The 24,332-nt window shown below is 42.5% G+C and overlaps 1 protein-coding gene across 16 annotated transcripts in view; it reads right to left on the reverse strand.

Annotated features, from left to right (window-relative positions):
• Window positions 1-24,332, reverse strand: part of LOC119961852 (lysine-specific demethylase 2B) — a 290,442-nt gene that overhangs the window by 16,367 nt on the left and 249,743 nt on the right. For 11 of the 16 annotated variants that reach the window (XM_038789282.1, XM_038789320.1, XM_038789299.1 and 8 more), the window contains 5 exons: window positions 21,681-21,767; window positions 14,402-14,674; window positions 12,373-12,411; window positions 3,676-4,355; window positions 1,191-1,354 (listed from right to left, as the gene is read on the reverse strand). In XM_038789282.1, the coding sequence (XP_038645210.1) occupies window positions 1,191-1,354; window positions 3,676-4,355; window positions 12,373-12,411; window positions 14,402-14,674; window positions 21,681-21,767 (1,243 nt within the window). The remainder of the gene's footprint in view (window positions 1-1,190; window positions 1,355-3,675; window positions 4,356-12,372; window positions 12,412-14,401; window positions 14,675-21,680; window positions 21,768-24,332) is intronic. The other 5 variants (XM_038789334.1, XM_038789309.1, XM_038789290.1 and 2 more) reach the window with 1 other exon arrangement.

The following is a 24,332-nucleotide window of genomic DNA, read 5'->3' on the forward strand; positions in this document are numbered from 1 at the left end:
GTTCAATAAGGAGGACTACTGATTCATTAGCTGAGAGAAGGTGGTAAGTGTTCATTAGCAGAATGTTTCCATGCCCATATTTGACTTGATGCCATGAGACTGGATTGCAGATTGAGGATTCCCATGACCAGTACCTCATGATGTGTCCCACAGTACTACCATCTCTGGTGGTGGAAATGTTACCTTTTGTGTTTTTACAATAGATATTCCCCTTAGTTTTAGTGACTGACCACTCTTGTAAGCAGGTCTGGTATCCCTTACAAAGCAATGTGCCCTTTCTTGTTCCTAATCAAGGAAAAACACTGAGATCCAAAAGTTGAACTAAGAACCCATATCATTACATTCTGACCTACTGGGATAAATCATAGGTCACCAGGCAACCTTCCCAACTTGAAAGGGCAGGAGAATAACATTCACAGACAACAGGTTAGGCTGTACATGACCAGACTCACGTTACTGGATAGAAAACAAGAGCAAGAACAATACTCAGTATAAACTATAAATAAAATTACATTAATTTTTTCCAAATAGTGAATACAATAAAGCCACCTCCCTGCACGAAATGCCAACATTAAAACATTTGTTTACTTGTATGGTAGTAAGTCCTCTTACTGGGCTTGCAGCGAGCTGGATGAAGGCAGCCAAATTTATCATGGAACAGCACTCTATTTCACTGTACCTTGCCAAGCAATTTATTTTGCTACAAAAATGCACCAAGCAGTGATAATATTCTTCCCTACAAGCAGGTAGTAGAAACTAAAGGATGTGTCCCTATACAATTCCCATGCTTCACGTTTATTCCCTTGAAAGGTTTTGTGGGGAAGACAGAAGAAGCACAGATAGAGAATTAAATGATAAAGTTACTATTTATTTTTAAATGTTGTTACGCCCATGACCCCTAATCACCATCATTAATAAAATATAGCTGTCAATGGAACATTTTATCACGCATTTCTATTCAATACTTCTGTTCATTTGGCTATTCATCATCAAATAGCCACAAAAATCAACATGATGTAATCAGCTTATTGTTCAGAATTAAATAAAGATGTCGTTTTGGGAAAAGCAAAATGCTCATTCATACATCCGCTGAAGGGTAACTAAACTTGCATGCATAGTCTGACTAGCTCAATATGTTCAACTCATTTTAATGCCTCAAATTAGTCTGACTGCATTTCACAGGCACTCACCTGGCAGCCTGTTGATAAGCCAAGTTAACTGTTTTTTCGATATATTTGTCCAGCTCAGGTCAAGGGTTACAGGTTGCCTCCTAATGATGCCACTGAGCATAAGAGGTGTGATTGATTTACACCGGTTTAAATCAATCTTGGTCCAAAGCCTCTTGTCACAGCACCTGGGGAGGTAAAATTTAACAATTGTTTCAACGACACAGAAAATACTCATTATAAGAGAATGTATTTTCAGTAATGTATTGGGCTGATCTGATTAACAGTTATTTGGTGAAAGCATAGCAAATTATATAGGTTGCACAAGATCACGAAAATAAAAAGTGCTCAAACTTGTAACTATTGTTAACTTAATTTTCTTTTTCTCACAATAGCATATGCATCACCATATTATAACAATGATACAGAATAAGTGTAAGACTAATTCAGAAAACATTTATACTACATTCATTATATTTTCACTTTCTCACCAACTTTAAAACTTATACAGCATAAATTTGGTATAATGACCCAAACTGATAATGGAACAGGGCAGAGTGAGTCCAGTGTCAGTACATACACTATACTACAGCAGTGTGATGAGGCTCCATTGTTGCTATACAACATTCAAGTCAAATGTCTTGGTTATTTACAGCAGCCGAACTCTTACGAGTATTTGGGGCCTCACGGTAGCATGGTGGTTAGCATCAATGCTTCACAGCTCCAGGGTCCCAGGTTCAATTCCCGGCTGGGTCACTGTCTGTGTGGAGTCTGCACGTCCTCCCCGTGTGCGCGTGGGTTTCCTCCGGGTGCTCCGGTTTCCTCCCACAGTCCAAAGATGTGCGGGTTAGGTGGATTGGCCATGCTAAATTGCCCGTAGTGTAAGGTTAATGGGGGGATTGTTGGGTTACGGGTATACGGGTTACGTGGGTTTAAGTGGGGTGATCATTGTTCGGCACAACATCGAGGGCCGAAGGGCCTGTTCTGTGCTGTACTGTTCTATGTTCTATGTTCTATGTTCTATCACACACGTATAATTATTTTGAAATAAATGTTTGCAAAGATTCAAATTTAATGCATCTCTGCTACCATGTGCAGCCATGCTAACTGGCAATGCAGATCCCAGAATCAGCTTTGCACCTCCTCACATTCAGTGAGGCTCAATACTGGATGCTGAACCTCACCAAGTGCATATTTGTATTACCTATAAAGTCACGTGAAGCAATTTACATCTCATGGTTTTGCAGGTACATATTATAAACCCATTGAAGTGCTGTCAGCGTGTATAATATCTAAAGCCCTCAGAGTTTTCAGTGGCCCGCCAGGTGCAGTAGGGAAGCATACTAACCATGGAGATTTCAAGTTCCAACCCAGTCTGCACCAACCAGGTCCGTGGATCTCAACCAAAAACCCTGGCCTAGCAAAGCATTCAAAAAAAATCAGTGTTTTATTTTGTAATCCCTAATCAGCCGTCCTCTCTTTCCTCCCTGGGAGCCAAGTGTTTAAAGTGTTTCCAAGAATTTCATGATAGGCCAAGATCCACTGTCAAAGAGCCTTCCAACGCACTAGTTTGCTTCACTGCTGAACAATAAGCACTTGGACAAGATGTTCATGAGCTACTGACATGCAATGTGGAGCTGTGTCCCAGAAAGAGTCAATGCCTACAGGGGGCTGGAGCAAACAAAAATACGAGGAGCACCTCCTAGCTTAAAGTATAACTTCGATGTATCATATTCTTCTTGCATTTGATCTCTGCATAAGGACCCCTCCTCTCCATGTACTCATGATGTCCATGGAAGCGGGCAGAAGCCCACTCCCAGGTTCCACCAATGCTGATCTTTAAGCAACAATTGTTAGGTGGTGCTCAGGAACAGTGCAAGCCAATTTACCTCCAATATTCACTACTTCTTAACGAAAGCACTTTACCTCTGTAGTTCTCATTGCAAGGAGATGCCTGATGTTGAATGGATTCATGAACAAGTCTGACAACCACTAAAGTATACAATCTAATTTTCAACTGCCTGTCAATCAATGGCAATTATAATAGGTGATTCAATAAGGTCCTTAAACTTTAGACACCACCATTTCTCCCCACTCTTAAAAAGTCATTGTCACTCTGCAACATCAGTAGATGGGGAGATGTGCCTTAAGCTCTAATGCACTCCTGAGGCTCCCTCATTCTGATTTGACTTTCAGCTTTACTTGGCTACTCTGGAAACTGGGCTGAAACCGGTAACGGTGAGAAATCAGACCACTGCTACACTACCAGCCGCCCAGCAGTCCAAGGTTAGTTATTCCAAAATCTAATCTAACAGCCTGTGTATTGGAGAAATGAAAATGGGCCCATGTTAATTGTTACTGAATTAGTATTGACAAGGCGGACCACTGAAAACTCTGAGGGCATTAGATATTATACACGCTGATAGCACTTCAACGGGTTTATAATATGCAACTTTATTTCGGGCACACAGAGAATGATCAGGACAATAAATATTAGATAAAAACTTACCATCTGTTCCAGGTTTTACAGACTCTCATGCAAATACATAAATCTTTGCGATTAAGGTAGCCAAAAACAGCCATCCACACTTCCCTTTGCATCACATGGTCCTCTCCATCATCGAGGGGCAGAGAGTCTGGGGGTGGACTGACAGGTGGAGGCCGCACCACATGTCGCTCCATTTGAATGGATTTAGTTGGGGACACAGAGGGTGGTGGTCGGGTGATCACCCTGGGAGCTCGCCTCAAGCTCGTGGTAAGCTGATGTCTAAATCTGGGAGTTCCATTTAATCCTTTGCTTAGCCTGTGCAGTCTTTCACTGTTTGCTAGCAGTCGTTTAGGCTTCTCTACTTTTTCACTATCTCCTTCAGATTTAATCGGTTGGTGATTTTCATTTGCCAGGCTGGTCTCAGTTTTATGAATTTCCTGATTGAGTTCTTTGCTTAGTTCTTTACTGAGTTCTTTATTGTGCAATCGCTTCTTGCGTTTCTCTTTAAATCTCCCACTTTTCTTCTCTTTGGTCTCTGCACTTTCAGTGCTGGGACCAGCTCTCGGAGAGCTTGATCTGGACTGGTCACTCTCCTTTGTTTTCTGAGGTGTCTCTGGTGGATCATCCTCAGGCTCCTGCTTGATACTCCGCAGTGGTTTGATCGTAGGTGGCTGGTCTTCATTTGGTTGCAAGGATTTTTTCTATTGAGAAAACAAAGTGTGTTAAACTCACACTTAACATTTCAGGAAGTGAACAGAGACACCCATGAACAATGATATAAAGAAAAAAAGACTTGTGGGCGGCATGGTGGTTGGCACTGCTGCCTCATGGCACCGAGGAACCGGGTTCAATCCAGGCCCTGGGTCACTGTCTGTGTGGAATTTGCACATTCTCACCATGTTTGCGTGGGTCTCACCCCCACAACCCAAAGATGTGCAGGTTAGGTAGATTGGCTTGCTCCATGGGTACTTTACAGATAAAAAAGAAAAATTTGCAATAATATTGTCCTTTCGTGGCCAAAGCATATTTAAAAGCGTTTCACAGCCAATGAAATACTGGAAATGTAGTTACTGTTGTAATGTAGGAAATGCGGCAGGCAGCCAATTACGCAGAGCAAGCTTCCACAAACAGCAATGTGATAATCTGCTTTTGTGATGTTGATTAAGGGATAAATATTGGGCCAGGGCATCAGGCATAGACTTCCCTGTTCCTCTTTAAAATAGTGCCATAGGACTTTTTACATCTACTCGAGGGGACAGGCAAGGCCTCAGTTTAACCTTTTATCTGAAAGACCAGCACCTCTGACCATACAACTATCTCTTCTCTTTTTATTATTGTCACAAGTAGGCTTACATCAACACTGCAATGAAGCCACTGTGAAAAGCCCCTAGTCGTCACACTCCAGCACCTACTCAGGTACACAGAGGGAGAATTCAGAATGTCCAAATTACCTAACTGCACATTTTTTGGCACTTGTGGGAGGAAACCGGAGCACCCGGAGGAAACCCGGCAGACACGGGGAAAATGTGCAGACTCCACACAGACAGTCCACTACACCAAAGTGTCAGATTTGATTTTCGTGCTCAAGTCTTGGTGTGGGACCTGAACCTACATCCTTCTCACTCAGTGTACCTCTAAGAGCCCACAACACTTGGTCCAATACGATTCTGTTACTTGAAGCCTTGCAACTAGTAACAGCATACCCGAGGTGACTTGCTAACAGAATTACTGTAGAGACTTAAATGTACAATCTAACAAAATGTACATACTTTCCCTTTTCCTCCAAATCAAGATATGAAACTAATTATTACTATGAATCATGAACTAAAGATACAGCACATAAAACAACTATTTCCAAACAATCACCTAACATAACAGCCTGAAGGGAAATTCAATGCAGCAAGGCAACAGATTTTGGTGTTAAGCTCCTGCTATCTGAAAAAAGATAAATCGTCAAAGATACAATTGATGAACAATCACTGAATTCTTGTCACTGGCTGTGAGATTTATAATCTACCATGGGACAATCAATAAGAAATTGATCCAGAAGTATAAAGCCATGCTGAACAGCAGCTGAACACGGTCAGATAAACAGTGAAACCAGAGACGCGTTAATTAAAAGTTAACTCAAAGGATATTTTCAATGAGTAATTAGTTGCATTGTGCTGTACACTTTATCAACTCAAGAACCGCATTTGGTTCAAATAATCTTAATATTCAAACTCGCAAATGAAAAGATGATTCCTCAGCCCTGCTGTGCCTGAAGCAGCATACACAGGAACTTGCTGAAAAACAGCAGGGTGCCGTAGTCACTCAAAATTCAAAACAAATGATGACACGAGCGTCATGACCTAGTGTGAGCTACAGAAACATCCAGAGAAGCACAGGGCTGCAAGGAGAACAGCCAAAAACATTATATTTCAAAAATATTTGCAGGTTTTGTCAAATGAAAGTAGTTGCAAAAGCTTTTGATGATTCTATTTTATATCTTCCCTGGTATTTTACCCTTAACCGCCTCCGCACAAGGTTAAAAAAGTAGGTAGACATCCTGAATGATTAATAACATCTTGAAATTGTTAATCTTATAACATATCGTGCAGTTAGGTACCGGCTTACAAGTCCACAAAACGTAAATCGCTCTAACCTAGTGGCTATGGAATTGGATTCAAGACACGAGTTCAAATCCCACCATGGGGAAAGTATGAAATTGAATTCAGCAAATTTGACAATACAGAGGATAGTACCAGGAAAAAAAGTGACAAGAGAGCCACTAGATTGTTGTTAAAAAACATCCACTCATGTCCTACAAGAAAAGAAACCGGTCACACAGCCCACATGAGAACACTGTGCTTCTCAGAGAAATGAAGGATTGGCAATAAATGCTATCTTGATGCTGCCTATACCCCATGACCGATTAAAAGAACAGACAATTTAGCTTGAAAGCTGTATTTAGCTCTCTACGCAATTCATCCTAAACAGGAAAAGAATTGGTGTAAAAATATGTAAACTCCTCAAATGACTTCATGTAAGAGCAAGAAGCATGAAAGAGGCTCCCTGCTGGGTCTTTGCATTTGTTCCCTTTTACTCGTATTTTCGGGGGAGTTTGATGCTACTCGCCTGCCGTGGGCTTAGGGAACTGTTGCTGGATGGAGTCATGTCAAAATCGTCGACAAAGAAGCCCAACTTGAAGAAGGCTCAGGTGGGTAGCCCGCTGAAGGAAGGAAGGTGAAGGCAGGAAGATGGCTGCCACGCTAATCACTTTAGACATGTTGGTTGAAGTGATGGTGCAGATGGAGAATTCCAGCAATAGATCAGAAATTTGTACGGCAGAGCAAGGAAATAAGAGAATCTTTCAAAGTCACTATCAAGGAGGCACTGGGCCCGATTCGAGTGCAGGTGGTGAAGACCTCGAATGAGGTTAAGTGCAGGGTGAGACTTTGAAGGGTGTGGAGGAGGCCCTGTCTCAGCACGAGGATCAACTTGCCTTGTTGGAGGCTCAGATTGCGATGGTGGAGGATAGCAAAAAAGGCCTGAGGCTGAAGGTGGAAGATCTGGAGAACACGTCAAGGCAGTTCAAGCTCAGGTTGGTGGGACTGCGGAAGGGATTGGAGTGCTCGAAGCCGACTCAGTCCTTTGTGGAGATACTTTCTCAGTTAGTGGGTAGAGATGAGGTGTTCTCCCTTCACCGGGCGCTCATGCAAAAATCAAGGTTGAATGAGCCGCAGTGAGCGACGATTATCCGCTTCCATAATTACCAAAGGAAGGAGCAGGTATTGGAGTGGGCGAAGAAGATTTGCAACATCAACTGGGATGGGCACGCAGTGCGGATATACCAGGATATTGGGACTGAGCTGGTAAAGAGGTGGGTGGCTCTCAAAAGGGCGAAAGCTGTTTTCTAGAGCAAGGGCATGCGATTTGGAATGGTGTATCCGGCGAGGTGGCGGGTCACCATGGGCTCAAAGGAATGCTGGAGCAGGCAGAGGTCTTCATTAGAGAAATGAGGTTGGGGCCACTGTGAGATGGACTGTCTGGGACTCTGGGTATGGAAAGGTGATGCCTGTGTTCTGTACTTATGCCTTTGTGGGCTATGTATTTCTGGTCTCGTTTGGGGGGGGGGGGGGGGGGGGGGGGGGGGGTAAATAAAGGTAAGCAGGTGGTCCTGTGCGTTTTGGAGGGGAAAGAGGTTTGTTAACGATGGTGGGGTTTAGGCGTGTTGGTGGGGAGCGTGGACCAGGAGGGATGGCGGTGGTTGTTTCTGAGGGGATATCAGCCTTGGCTGAGGGGCTAGCGAGAGTGTGTGTGGGTTGTGTGGGTGTGGGGGGCGGTGAGAGAGGAGAAGAGAGAGGCTGCAATCTGTTGGACCTCGTTACAAGAGGTCTAGTTTTTTGTTTTGAGCGATGGGCAAATGGGGGGGGGGGGGGGGGGGGGGGGGGGGGGGAGGATGCTAACAGCATCCAAGATTTTTTTCCTTACGGGTGGGGCTACCTTGGGCGGGCCTGGGATCCAGGAATTTGGGCAGGAAGGATGAAACACAGTGCTGATGATTCCCGGTTGCGACATGTAGGTGGAGGTTGCACGTTGGGTGGCTCCTCCTGGCGCTTTTGGTTTTTGGCCCTTTTTACCCAAATTTGGGGAGAAGTTTTAAATGATTGATCTCCAGGAAAGTTGAAGATATGGAGGCAATTTCAGGGTTGGTGTGGGATGGGTCCGGCTAATCATGTACATATGTTCTGGTCCTGCCCAAAGTTGGAGAAATTCTGGAGTTCATTTTTCAGTTTTTCTGAGATCTTGCCTGTGGATTTGAAGCCCAGACCCTGGGGGCCATATTTGGGATGTTGGATTTGCTGGACCTGCAGAAGGGAGCAGGGGCAGATGCTTTGGCCTTCGCCTCGTTGATTACTCGCCGCTGGGTCCCGTTTGTGTGGAGGTCAGTCTCGCCGTCCTGTGCCTCAGTACGGCTGGGAGACTTACTGGAATTTCTGTACTTAGATGATTCATTTTGAGGGGGCTGTGGGTAATCCCATAATTGATGGGGTCTGTTTATATTACACTTTAAAGAACTGGTTACGGTCATCTGCTGAGGGGGGTGAGGGGGTGGGTGTTTAGGGTTTTTATTGTGTTTTTGTTTTACTTTGTTGTGTTGTATAGTTAAAATATTAAAAATTGAATTAAAATATTTTTTTAAAAACACGGTGCTGATGATTGACTCGAGGGGGAGGATGGGTGAGAGATCCCTGACAAGGTTAATAACCTGGAATGTGCGGGGCCGAAAGGCTTGGAAGCCAATGTGGTATTCCAGCAGGAGACACCTTCCGGTGCGGGACCAGATCAGGTTGCAGAAGGTGTGGGTGAGCCAAGGTCATTCAGTAGGGTTTAACAGTAGGTCATAGGGGTGACAATTCTGGTGAGTAAGAGGATTTGGTTTTAGGCAGAGACGATAGTAGTGGACCGGGGTGGTCGCTATGTGATGGTTACAGTCACACTGGAGAGAAAGGCGGTGGTGTGAGTGAACGTGTTTGCTCCGAATTGGGACACGGTTAATTTCATGGAGTGACTTTTGGCTGTCGTTCAGCTGATTTTAGGGGGGGGGGATTTTAACTGTGGTTTAGATCCAAATTTGGACCGCTCCAGGCCAAAGTCGTGTTCTCTTTCAGGGATGGCACAGGTGTTGGTGGCATCTAAAAAGGATCCCTGGTGGTTTGTGAACCCGAGTTTTTGTTTTTCTCCCTGGCATATAAAATGTACTCAAGGATCGACTTCTTCGTGTTGGGTAAGACTTTGACCCCTAGGGTAGAAGGTGCTGGGTATTCGGCCATGGTCATTTCGGACCATGCATCGAACTTGGGTGGATTTGAAAATAGAGAACAGGTCGGGCGCTGTGTACAGGGTGGCAGTTAGAGGTGGGTTTGCTGGCTGACCTTGGGTTCTGTATAGTATGAGACTACGTGACATGGAATGAAAGCAGGGAGGTCTCGCCCTCTACAGTGTGGGAACGTTAGAAGTGGTTATCGGGAGTAGGTCATTTTGTACAAGACGGGATAGGGAGACAAGGCAGGAGAGCCAGGAGTTGTTGGATGAGATCTTGGTGATGGATAGGGAGTATGCAAATGATCCCACGCCAGAGCTTTGGACACGCAGGAATAATCTGCAAATGCAGTTTGGCCTGTTGTCCACGAGCGGGATGGTGCATCAGCCACATTGGGTAAAGGGAGCGGTTAATGAGTACAGAGAGAAGGCAAGTCACCTGTTTGCTCAAATGTTAAGGTGGTAAGATGTAGCTCTGCAAATTTTGGAGATGTGGTTGCCCCCTTTTGGGGGGGGGGGGGGAGAAGAGAGAGAGAGAGAGAGATTTGATGTTCGAAGATTAATGGGGCGCCTCGGACCTTCTATGAACGGCTTTATAATTCGAAGCTGCCAAAGGACGATCAGGAGATCTTGGGGTTCTTCGATGGGTTGGAGTTTCCTCAGGTAGCGGAGGAGTTGCGGGATGAATTGGAGGCAGCATTGGAGGAGGTGGGTACGGCTTTGGGGAAGATGTAGTCTGGGAAGGTGCCAGGGCAACTTGGGGTCTCGGTAGAATTTGATAAGAAGTTTGTGGATAACCTGGCCCCATTGATGCTGGGGATGTATAATGATTCACTGTCACGGGGTTCTCTTCCGAAAACTTTAATGCAGGCTTATATCTCCCTCCCTCTAAAGAAGAATAAGGGACCCATGGAGTGTGGGTCATATCAGCCTATTTCTCTAGAAATCCAGCTAGGGTTTTGGTGTCAAGATTGAAGCCATGCCTCCCGGAAGTTGTGAGGACGAGACTGGTTTGTAAAGCGCAGGAATCGGTCTTCTAATGTGAGGCGGTTACTCAACGTGGTCCTTGCACCGGTGGTGGGGCCAGAGCCACAGGTACTGACCTTCTGACAGTGCAGCACTCCCTCAGTCCTGGAAACTTTCAGTCACATTGAACAGCATCACATTTAACAAGCTTTATTCACTTGCGTTGAATGGTATAAAATAAATAGCTCTTAAAATCATCATAGTATCTTATGGAACAGAAGGAAGACATTTGATTTTGGTCATGCAGAGGCCAGCTCATCGAAGTAGCTATCCAATTTGTCTCATTCTGCTCCTCCCTCATTATCAATATCCAACTTCCTTCTGAAAGTTACCACTAAATCTGCTTCCCCCACTCTTTCAGGCATTGCATTCCAAATTACAACAATTCTCAGTATTTAAAAAACGCTAATTTCCCCCTGCTTCTTTTGCCAATTACCTTTAATCTGTCTCCTTTGATTCATCCAGTGGAACGAGCTTCTCCCTAGCTCCACCTTCATAACTTTGAACACTTCTATTAAATCCCCTCTGAAGCTTCTTCACTAGAACAAACCTAGCCTTGAACCCCGTTAGAGGGATCCAAGTTGTAATTTTGTTTTTATTCGTTCATGGGATGTTCAATGTGCCAACATTTATTGGCCATCTCTAACTGCCCTTGAGGGGGCAGTTAAGAGTCAGCCACATTGCTGTGGGTATCACATGTAGGCCAGACCAGGTAAAGATGGCAGATTTCCTTCCCTAAAGGACATTAGTGAACCAGATGGGTTTTTACGACAATCGACAATGGTTTCATGATCATCATTAGACTTTTAATTCCAAATTTTTTATTGAATTCAAATTTCACCATCTGCAGTGGCGGGATTTGAACCTGGGTCCCCAGAGCATTACTCTGGGTCTCTGGTTTACTAGTCCAGTGACAATACCACTACGCCACCGCATGTAGATTGCAGCGATTCAAGGGAGTTGGTACTCCTTAGTACTGACTGATTTAGCTGATGTTTGTCCCGATCGACCAGATTGATACATGGACACCTTGTGACAGCTATCGTTCACCATAACTCCTGGTAGCATCTTTTCATTGGCTAGTAATCATGTGACTTATGGCATGGTGGCACAGTGGTCAGCACTGCTGCCTCACAGCTCCAGGGACCAAGGCAGGGTGCTCTTTCGAAGGGTCAGTGCAGACTCAATGAGCTGATTAGCCTCCTTCTGCATTGTACGGAATCTATGATCCTATGATTCTAGTGCCTTCGTATTATGAGACTTTAGAAGCTACAATTTCTTTCAAACACTAACCGCATCCCAAAACTCAAACCGTATCCACATGGTTCTCCCTAGCCCCACAACTCACAAAGTTATTGCAAAATCTAAAATGTATTGACTATTTGAAAATAATTTTGCAACAGTCCCACTTCATTTCCCATGCGTTGCTCTGCAGTTTTGCACCCAAGCATATGCTGGTAAATTGCTCCAATAGTGGGGAAGCAACCTAGGTTACCAAACAGAAATAAAGCATGCAATGTATTTCCAAACTACTTTAAGTTCTAAATGAATGGTTACTAGACATCAAGCTTTAATTTTATATATTTGAAGTCCCAGCTCATGTACATAATGCAAATATGGAATGCAATAAGCTTGCATTGAACATGTAGGCATTTAAGATTTGATGAATTTGAGTTTACACTGAAAAATCATGTGAATTTAATGGATGCAGTAGGGATTCTCATCCATTACAATGAGCATCAAAAGTTTCACTCCCAGCTCCAGGTGAGCACTGAGCATTGCCATGGGAGTTAAGTTTCAGACAAAGTAACCAATTTTAAAAAGCTTTGGAACTTGATAAAAGAAAACATTGCAGCAGTCAACATTTTGAAAAAATGAAACAAATACCTTTTTCCTCAGCAATTTCTCTTCCTTTCCAATCTTAAACTGCAACAAAATAAGGCGGACTGAGTCAGTGTCACAGCAGAGGTCATTCTGATTCTATTACACAGAATAATCGTTTATTTGGCAGGAAATATGAACTAAAGTTCTTTCAGTCAGTTTGTTTCAGCTATCAGACATTCAATCATTTGTATAAGTCCAGAGTGGAAGTCTTTCAATCAGTCAGCATCCCTGCCAACATGGTCAGCACTTGTTCATTAATACTTCATATGGATAGTCTGTGGAGACTACTTAATAATAGGTTTTATAATATTGGTAATTATAGATTTGACTCCGTAATTGGTAAAATAACAATTTAAAGATTGCAGCACAATCAATACAATGTACACTGCTTTTCTTAGTTTATTTATTTTAAAAATAAATTTAGAGTACCCAATTTGTTTTTTCCAATTAAGGGGCAATTTAACATGGCCATTCCAAATACCAAGCACATCTTTAGGGTTGTGGGGGTGAGACCCACGCAGACACGAGGGGAATGTGCAAACTCCACACGGACGGTGACCCGGGGCCGAGATCGAACCCGGGTCCTGGGCGGCGTGAGGCAGCAGTGCTAACCATGGTGCACCGTGCCACCCCTGTTTTGATTAGTTTATAATAAAAGTCAGAAAACACATGTTGCAGATTGGGCATTTCTAAAAAAAAGGTAGGGAGGGTGGTTCCTCCTCAGAACACATAAATACTAATAAAGACTTCACTTCAAATATCATGATTAAGAACACTCCAAAACCAATTGGACTTCTCTTGCCCTCACTATCTATATTTTTTTGTCTTCCCCAATTGCTCAATAAGGTTAGCAAGTTAGTAGCTGAGCCATACAGAGTCCAACGTTCAATCTTCAGTCCTTTCAGGGTTAGCTGGTGCAGTAATAGAAAAATTATAATTTGGTTCAGTGCTACCAGACTAGGGAGAGAAAAATCAGAATGTCTAATCCCTAGACGAGCATGGTGGGGACAGAATTAAGTTACAGTGTTTATGCCTCCCCAAATTAGCTATTATAATTACTCAACTGTTTCTTGGAACATGCATTAAATTGACACAGAATAATGTCAACAGACTATATTGTCAATGCTACAATATAAAAGAGTCACACTTTAGATTAGTTTGAATGCTTCACTAAAACATTAATAAACAAACAATATGCAACAAAAAGGTAGATAAAAAGGCAAGTATACAATTATGGTGCAAAGAAGCAAATAATACTCATCATATTCTAGAGCTAAAAGCAGACCTCATAGAAGTTTGAACAATGAAGTGCTGAATTAAAAGTCTGCAGTTGAGATTCACAGAAAACTCAGGATAAATTGGGTCCAAAATGAGGGGTTGAGATCAGTTATGGAAAGGGGAGCAGTGAAGGGAAGAATGTCTTCCTGTATTTACATTGAAATTCATGACCAAAATGCAGACTGCCTGTTCACCTTTGCCAATTATTAGAGCTGTCTCGGTTATGCTGCTCAACAATGGCGGGTGAGGCAGGGATAACAGAGAAGCAGTGAATTGGGGAAGCGGAAATTTATCAATAGTGATCCTACTGATCTATAAATCAGTCCACTATTCAATTAAAAACTTCATCATCTTTTTGTAAATAATAAACATGATTTGATGAAGTTCTGAATTTTTGTGCGAAAGTAAACACAAAAATTAATCTTATCAAATACAATCTTAAATCGGTATTTAAGCCAATGAGTATTATTTAATAATGCCACATTTGTGGACGACATGGTGGCGCAGTGGTTAGCACTACTGCCTCACGGCACCAAGGACCCGGGTTCGATCCCGGCCCCAGGTCACTGTCCGTGTGGAGTTTGCACATTCTCCCCGTGTCTGTGTGGGTCTCAGCCCCACAACCCAAAGATGTGCAGGGTCGGTGGATTGGCCATGTTAAACTGCCCCTTAATAAAAACAATGGCACATTCATTAATAACGCTTTCTGTATGAATCTGCTTTGTTATCAACTGCTCAGTTTTTATTGTAGCACCTTTTTTCTGGCAATTGGTTCAGATGTTCTATCAACAACTCTCCGTTTTCGCATCACAAGCCCATCCTCAGATTTCCTTCTTGGAACAGAGTCATCGGATCTTTTCTTGGGATGTTCCTCTGACCTCCTTTTGGAATTTTCCTCTCGGTCTCCCTTTTTCTTGGTCGTCTCTGCCGAGTCCTTGTGTTCTCTGTTTTGCCTCTGCTCCTTCAGTAGTGAACCTGGGAGGTTGGAGGCATACTTAAACCCTGGCCCTCTTTTCTGCTTATAGACCAGAAGAAGAAAAAACACAGATACAACTTTATATCTCGTGTCTTAGAGCATACTTGTAATGTTTATGCTTAATAGTCTTACGCTGCTGCCACACTGATTAAAGTATCAGAGCAGAGATTAATACCAGATATAATCTTTATGATAGTGTATGCGCATATACATACTCAATGATACAAGTTCAGTGATAGAATTTATACATCACGAAATGGGTGTAAGATCTACATCAGAAAGGAAACAACCAAGTCGAAATTCATGTTAGAACCAATGACAGAGGAAGGAAGAGATGTGGTCAGCAGTTTGGAAAGAAGTTAAAGAGCAGGACTTCAAAAGACTTCTCGACTACTCCCAGTATCATGATCTGGAGAGTAAAGGAGCAGCAAGAGAAAGCAGGTTATCATGCGGCTAAAGAAATGGTGAAATCGGGAGGTCAGTCAGGGGTGAAGGGTCAAGTGGTCAGAATGGGGATGTAGTCGGTGGCATGGAGGTGGGTCCCTCAGCACATTGTTTAGGGTGTAGTCCCCTGGGGAAGGGAACATCTGGGCCAATATCTCAAGTGGGGGGGGGGGGGGGGGGGATTTAGACTAATTTGGCCTGAGGAGTGGCACCAGAGTGAAGAATCAGAGTGAAGAAACAAGGTACATAGAGGAGTTGGAAAGACAAAACAGTATTAGAAGAAGAAGTAGTTCAAGAGCAGGAGAGATAACAGAAGGACGGGGGTGAGGGGTGTAGTAGGAGGAAACGCGAGGCAGACTGTGATAGGTCTGAACTGCATGTGTGTAAATGAACCAATGTGATAAACAAGACAGGTAAAGCTGCAGGCATAAAATGTCACATGGGATGAAAATATAGAGGCAATAACAAGGACATTGGGAACTTAATATTTTTCTGCCTACAAATTATTCATAAAAAGATAGGGAAAATGGAGGGGCAGGGAGTGCAGATGTTGGAAGTCAGGAATGGCGACATTGGTTAAAGACATTGTTACAGACTGGATAAAGTCAAAATACCTGATGATTCAAAGATGTAATCTATTTAGTTAGAAGTAAGGGAAACGGAGGAGTTACTACACGGCCATCAAATCATGGAATGGAAAGCGAAGTGCAAATTATAATAATAATGATCATCTTTATTGTCACAAATAGGCTTTCATTAACACTGCAATGAAGTTATTGTGAAAAGCCCCTCGTCACCCCATTCCGGGACCTGTTCGGGTACACAGAGGGAGAATTCAGAATGTCCAAATTACCAAACAGCACATCTTTTGATACTTGTGGGACGAAACCGGGAACACCCAGAGGAAACCCACGCAGGCACGGGGAGAACGTGCAGGCTCCACACAGACAGTGACCCAAACAGGGAATCGAACCTGGGACCCTGGAGCTGTGAAGCAACAGTGCTACTATGCTGCCCTGAATTACAGAAAGATGCAATATCTAGAAAAGAACGATAATAGGGAACTTCAAACAGCCTAATATAAACTGGGAAAATAACAGTGTAGAGGACAAAGTATTCATGACATATTCACAAGAAAACTTATTTAGTGTCCTTCCAGCCCAAGAGGAAGGAAACAATGGTGGACGTGGTCTTGGGGAATGAAATGAGCGAACATTTAAGAAATGCTCATCACACATTGTTAGGTTTTGTGCAGTTTGGAAACCACAAAGCGCAATCAAAAGAGAAAATATTTAACTGGAGGAGGGTTAATTTCAGTGAGCTGGAGAGCAAAAAATGATAAGTAAGACTGTTGAGAGAGGTCAAAAAGTACAGGGTAGTGGTGACTAGAGGAAAGTATACTTAAACAAGCCTGGGTTCATTTTACTCAAAGAGGTAACCTGTGTTTATCTTGCAAGGTCAGAGAATATAGCGAAAACACGTGAACACAAATGATCCATCTCAAAGCTTGTAATAGAGCCAGGGAGTCTGGGGAAGGGAGATATAACTCCATTAGCAATATGAATTATTCATATAGGTTGCAGAAGCAAAAGGTTGTGCTCAGTGCAAAATAATTTGTTTGCATTTCGGTTTAAACCATCCCAAAACATGCCACATTACCAAAAATATATTGATCCAGGGTGGAGCCTGGGTTAGAAGATTTTTTCGTTTAATTTGTCTGTATGTGGGTGTTTGTTGATAGAAGCAGGGAGTTCAGGAGGGAAAAGCACCTGGAATATTTACTCAAGTTTGCAGCCAGTGGTAGAAATCTACAGTGGTCCTCACAGAGCCTTGTGGCAGAAAACAATCAGCAGATTTAGCTTGGAAAGTTATGAGGAAGCAGTCTGGTAGCTACTGACAGCTAAACAAGGAGCCAAGGCATCCACCGTCATGAGATATGTAAATAAAAGATAGAGGGTCACTAGCAAAAAGGTTAAGGGAAGAATCCACATGGAATAAAAGCAAATTACTGTGGATGCGGGAATCTGAAACAAAAGAGAAAATGCTGGAAAATCTCAGTAGGTCTGGCAGCATCTGTAGGGAGAGAAAAGAACTGACGCTTCGAGTCCAATGACTCTTTGTCAAATCCACATGGAATCTTGCCTTGGCAGACAGCTGGAACACCAAGGAGAAGAATTAAGTGAATTCCAAAGGACTGTGGCATACGTTTGCGTTGGTCCTTAAAGAAGTGAATGAACCTTCAAATTTGTAGTAATGTATAATGAAACCCTCAGGGGAGGTGGTGGTGGGGGGGGGGGGGGGGGGGGGGGGAAGAGGAAGAGTAGTAAATGTCGAACTGAGATAATAGCATCAGCACCTGTGGAAAGAAAAGGGAGCTAATGTTTCAAGTCTGGATGATTCTTTGTAAAAGTTAGAATATTTAAATGTGTACTTTGTATCAACGTTTATAAAGGAAAGTACAAAAACAAAATATCGGTAGAAGCGGTAATGGATGGGGTGAAAATTGATAGGCAGGTCGTAGCGGAAAGGCTGGCAATGCTTACAACTGAATAAGTCATCAGATCACAATGGCTTGCATCCTAGGTTGCTAAATTGAATAGGAGTGGGGATAGATAAGAGGGCGAGTGCCGGAGGATTGGAGAATGACAAATGTGGCATCCTTATTAAGAGTGCAAGGACAGTCCTCAAAATTACAGGCCAGTTATTTAAAAACCTGTAGTGAGTAATGCTTCAGAAACAGTAATCAGGGGGAAAAATCAACAGGCACTTGGGAGAGGTTTCAGTTAATTAAGGAGAGACAGCACGGATTTGTATAAGGCAAAACATGCTCCATTAATCTAATTATATTTATGATAAAGCAACAGAGAAGGTTAATGAAGGGAATGCAATGGATGTTGTCCATATGGATTTTAAGGCAGCATTCGACAAAATACCATGTAAAACACTGGAGAATAACATTGAAGCTTATGGACTAAAATGGTCAGTGTCAGCTTGGATTTAAAAAAGGCTTAAGGGAAGAAAACAGTGAATGGTGGTAAATGGTTGGTTTTCCAGCCTGGTAGACAGTAAATAGATATATAATGACTTGGATATTGTAAAACAGAGCAACAAAAAATTGCTGATAACATCAAACTTGGGAGTTGTACTAAACAGTGAGATGATACCAATCGATTGCAACAAGACAGACTAGTAGAATGGGCAGACAATTGGCAAATGAATGTAATACAGAGAAGTGAGGTGATACATTATGGTGGAAGGCATGAGGCATTTTTGAATTAATGGCAGTCTAAAGAAGGCGCAATGGCAGTGGGTAAGAGGGAGTCACACACATAGATCTTTGAAGGTGGCAGGACATAGTGAGTGGTCAGCAAAGCAGATGGGACCTTGGGCTTCATAATTAGAGATAGCGAGTACAAATGCAGGAAAGTTATGCTAAATCTTTATAAAGCTCTTGTTCTGCGACAGCTCGAGCACTGCGTCCAGTTTTTATCAGTATAATTTAGGAAGATTGGGAGGGTCCTTGAGAGGGTGCTGAGTGGATTTACCAGAATGATTCCAGGGATGAGGAGGATTTTGGCTACAAGGTTAAGTTGGACAAGCTGGGGCTGTTTTCCATGGGGCAAAGAAGATTGAGGGGAGATTATGGCAGGTTTAGATAAGTTAGACAGAGAAAATATGTTCCCATAAGCTTTTTTCTTTTACTTGTAGAGAATGTAGGTGTATTATCTGTTATGTCATCAGCAGAGAACATCAATGCACTGTATTGCATCTTTCTATATTGCAAAACCCAGTAGGTCACCTACATGCAATAGATAATCATTCTAACATGCTATACAGGAATCAACCAAAAAACATGATGAAATCAAATGGCAGTCCATTCTTTCTGGCTAGCCTACAGTAAAGGGACAGATTTTGTCAAAATTACAACATGCTTAGCGATGGCAAAACATATGAACATTCTAATCCTGGCTACTGCACAGAAAGAACAAGTAATTAAATGATGCCAATACCAGTGTGTTTGACTGTTGAAGTTACAATTGCTCCAATTATAAACTGTTTCTGCGGTTTCATTGTTTCATCTCTTTAGCTGGTTAACTCAGTTAAGCTATCAAGAGTGTTCAATGCCTTTCCTTGGTTCACTCTATAAATGTGTTGTGTGTTATTTGCTCAATTGCATGGTATGTTGTTGCAATTTGTGAAAATACCATGGTATAGCTGAAATGCATTCACTCAGCAAATTCCGAATGACAGTGATTAGAGGTTTTTGCAACAACACATGGAAAACAGCATGGGGGTAAATCTAAAAATTGAATCAGTCCTTGCTGATCGGACTGATCCCTCACAGCTGGGCCAAAACTTGCCCGTTACCACAGTTCTTAGGAAAGATCACCTTTGGATAAAGATGGTGCATATCTCCTTCATTCTTTGTTCAATTAGTTTTTGCTCCGTGAGACTAATTCCACATCACAGTAATCCAAATTGGAAAACTGTACTTTATCTCCATTCTCCAGAATTATTATGGTTGGGAATGAAGGCAATGCTGTAACTATGGATTAATTGATGTAAAAAGCACTGTTATCAGGGAACAATATTTTTGACCTTATACATCACACTTCAGGGCAATTAAACAGTTTATGAATTATATGTGCCACATTTTAGGCATATCTTTATAGTCCAGTGTACAATCTCAAAAGCTTTTTATCCTCCACCGATAACCAGTATATGAACTCATTCAATAACTAATTCCTTTTTGCTCTTTACTGTTTCTTACCATCTTTGGAGATATGAGCCTGGGATTCATGGCTGCATTGCACAATACTTCACTAGCCGAAAATTAAATCAATCTGCCACTTTCAGAAAATATTTTAAATTGTCAACATTTCACTCAGAACAAGTTGGGGGTATGAGCAGTGATTTGTGGAGAAACTACGCTACGAAAATCAGTTCTCAACTTGATAAAATTAATTATAATTAGCCTGCTTTCTCCAGTTGAACGGTTTCTAATGTAAAAGTCCTAAATTTCACAACCAATAATCACACTGCAAGGAAGACAATCAAATGCCTTTCTAAAGTCAAAGACCTTACTGGCCAGTTCTGAAAAAGAGAGAATTGCACAATATATCCCAAAAATACCAATAAATTCCCACACCAGAGGAATGGAACGTGATTTATTTTTGGTTATTGTAAAATAATAGCCCTAATCATGGGAAATAACAACCATCCTCCCCTTTGTGTATTGCAACTAAAACAGATTCATCACTTTCATAGAAAAATTGATACAATCATGTATGCATCCCAAAAATCACAGATAATGTCACAGAAATTACACAGTATGGCTGATGCAATCCTTGTAAACCCTGGTAAAGACAATACCAACTGGTTCCTCACTGTCTGCTGCCCTCGTCTCAGAAACTGAGACACTCAGTTACATCCAACAAGAAAATTATTCAAGCCACAAATCTACCCGTGCCAAAAATGTTTTCTTTTCCGTTTAAGTTTAATTTGGTGTGCACTATTCCCAGAAAGGAAGAACAGTCTACCTGTGCCCTGCCTTCTGGCAATGAACTGCTGAACCTGTGACACTGCTCAACCAACATATTTCATTCTGTGTTTTGTGGTCACAGAGATGCATTGTATTAGCTTCAAGAGACGCACATACATATTCCAATCCCTGTTCTGTGCCAGATACTGTCAGCTAGTGATTGACAAAGAAAGCATTCATAAAATGCATGAGCTAGACATACATGATGGCTGAACATGATGTGATGTAGAGCAGGCACAATTTAAGATAAAATAGAACCACGTTCCAGATCTTTTATTCACCACAGGATGAACAGCGAAGTACGGATTGACCAATAAGCAGATTTGTTCATCACCTGAGGCTGTTTGGCATTTAACGCTGTGGCCAGGCAGAGGTTGGCAAGCGACTGCTGAAGACCAGGGAATGTCGTTACGCTCTACATTCCACAATGCATTATGACACCAGTGTACTGTTACCAATATGCACCAGATATCACGTAAAAAATTAAATGCCTAATTTAAATGTCAACAAACTATGACTATATATGGATGGAATAAACTACATTTTCTGCAACATTTAAAGACAACTTGTTGATTGGCTGAACAATATCATGTTGAATTGGACGTGGGGAGCTATATAACTTGTTGGGTAGGAATTGGGAAGCGATATAACTTGGTGGGTAGGAGGCAGTCTGCTGTTTTATGCTGACACTCAATTGGGACTTCTTTCAGAGTTATCCGTTGAAATAAATATGACTCTTCAGTTTCTAAAAGAAAAATATGAAACCCTGTCAAAATGTATTTCCTTATAAATGGTGCTTTCCCCAATTATCCTCTTTGTACATATAACCAAACAGACTGACCAAGGAATGATTAAGCTCCAGGTTAAACGTTTAGTCTGGGCTGGGCTCACCAACTTGTTACGGTGGCGATAATACTCCTATGATTTCCCTTAGTGTTAGAGGCAGAGGGGAGGGAGGAGAGTCAGTCTTGGTTGCTAATCATTATCATCTAGCTGCTGGAAGTCAACGAGGACCTGGCTACAATGACCTCCCGGTAAACTGCCTGCACAGAAAACTCTTATTAAACTTACTTTCCCTGTCTTTCCTTCATGGTTACACTTTGGACATTCCCAGCAGTTTGGAAGTTCTTCATTGACTACTCCATCTCCATCTTGTACCTAGTAAGAAATGCAGGAAGTTAACGGAAAAGTCTACTCTGATCATTGATAATTCCTCAGTAGCACAAAGGAACAAACAACCGTTATGACTAAAATTAATAATACAAATGGCAATTGATAAATATTTCTGTATATGGGACCTGTCCAATGGCAATGTTAATCTGATTGACATTTTCTGATTTATTGGATGTTTTGGTATAAGGAGAAACAAAAGTCAGGAAAAAAATTGTCAAAACACTGGGAACAAAATATTTCAATATCAAGCATATATTCAAAATTGTGAACTACGGTCACCAGCTATGCAGCCTTGCACTGCTGGTGTACATGAAACTGCACGTACCCCTTCCTTCAGAAGGGGCAGGTGATGGATAAAAAGATGTAGATTGTCTGTGAACTTAAAAAACATGGTGATTTTCAAAAATGATAAAGTGGTGGTGAACCTTTGATAGTGTGATTAGAGAATATATTCCATTTTGCAAATTCCTATGATACTCCATGGTCATGTCCAATATAAAATTATAACTGAAACTAGAGATGAGTGCCTCGGAAGAGACTTTACTTCATTAACTGTATAATCTGCTCAAGCCAGCTCTTTACAGTCAAAACATAGGTTGAAAAACATGATTAAGCAATAGCACTGGATTAGATGTGCTACACAGCGTTGATTTCACTGTCACCATGTTTCTGAAATGTTCATTATTTGATACACAGAAAGTGCTTCAATCTCTCACATCTTGCTCCAGAATTTCTTACATCAGAGGCTATTATTGATCAGCTTTGAATTCATTTATTTCGTTAGGGAGGAGTCAATTTCACAAACAAGATTCAGATCACTCATCTTAGACTAGAAATTAACATCCATGGTTGAATACACAGTGAGAAGTCTTTTAATCTCAGTTCACAGCTGGGAGCATTTGAAGCATTCAAAGCTGAACATTATACTTATGTAATGTGGCTTAATGAAGACTTGTTAATCACCTAACATTCAGCTGAAAGTACTAAATTACAGTCATAAACTGACTGTCCCAACTGCTTAACTAAAATGTGCAAGTATTCTGCTGCTTTTATTTTAACAAATTCAATCTTAAATAAAAATAATAATATAATGCAAATATGTTTAAAAATATACAACATAAATATAATTTCATAATATAAACCATGAGAGAATAACATTTTCAAATTTAGTCTTGGGCAGTTTTTTTTGTTTTGTTTTTTAAAATAAATTTGGAATACCCAATTAAGGGGCAATTTAGCATGGCCCATCGACCTACCCTGCACATCTTTGGGTTGTGGGGGGCGAGACCCATGCAGACTCGGGGAGAATGTGCAAACTCCACACAGACAGTGACCCAGGGCCAGGATCGAACCCGGGTCCTCGGAGCCGTGAGGCAGCAGTGCTAACCACTGTGCCACCGTGCCGCCCTTAGTCTTGGGGGTTTAAACACTGCTTCAAAGAATGTCCAACATAAGATTTAGGTTATCTGAAGATGGCATCCATTTGTTTCTTTCAACTTAAGAGAATGAAGTTCATTGGGAGAACTTCCGGTGTGCACCATGGAGTGAGTGATCACACAGAGGCAGCTCCTGCCCAAGGTTACAGAAAAGAGCTCTTTTTTGGGCGGCACAGGTTGGAATTTCGATGAAAAGGCGTAAGTGAATGTTCGAGGAGTACTTTCCCCCAGGAATGGTATGTTTCTTGGTTATCAGACCCTCAGAAACAGTGCAAGATTGGGCTGAAGCAGCAGCAGACAAAAGCCTCTGCAAGCATGCAGGCGGGGGAAGGGCCAGCTTAGAGGCCTCAGGCTGACTTGAGGGTCTTTGTGAAAGCTGAATTCTAGCAGCAGAGGGAAGAACTGTGAAAAGATCTCACCAAGGCCATTGAAGAAGCGGGGACGGACTTCCGGTAGCGGTGATGCGGAGCTAAGCCGCACGTTCAGTGGCTCCCGCTATTATCGGACTTTGGGGCTCTTTTAAGGGCTCGTAGTGGTGCTGTTTGGTCTTTCCCCCGTGTGGGAACACTCCTTCTCAGATTCTCCACCGGTGGATGGCCTGGACTTGGATTGGAGCGGTCAGAAAATCGGCTTTGGAAACTTCCGGTTGCGGCTATGCGGAGCTAAGCCGCACCGCAGCTCCCGCTACTTAAGGACTTTTGGGGCGATTTGAGGGCCCCAAACAGCGCTGTCTCGACGAATCCTGGCGGGGGAAGGTGTCTAGAGGAGCATTCCCCATAATTTATGGTGCTCACCCGGAGTGGGGCAAAGGAAAAAGCTGCAGCAGCTCCCCAAGAAAAGCGGGGGAAGAAGGACAAAATGGCAGCCGGCGGAACACCCGAGGACTGGTGGAAGTGGGCGCAGGAGCAGCAAGCCTCTCTTCTGCGCTGATTTGCGGAGCTGAAGGCTGAGTTGCTGGACTCCCTGAATGCGACTACCAACAAGCTGCTTGGGACCCAGGCGGCCCAGGAGGTGTCCATTCGGGAGTTGCAGCAGCAGGCCTCTGAGCGGGAGGAGGAGGCCGTGGTCCTCGCGGGGAAAGTGGAGTTGCACGAGGCACTTCACAAAAAGTGGC

Source organism: Scyliorhinus canicula, chromosome 1 (assembly GCF_902713615.1).
Source record: "Scyliorhinus canicula chromosome 1, sScyCan1.1, whole genome shotgun sequence".
Classification (NCBI taxonomy): domain Eukaryota; kingdom Metazoa; phylum Chordata; class Chondrichthyes; order Carcharhiniformes; family Scyliorhinidae; genus Scyliorhinus; species Scyliorhinus canicula.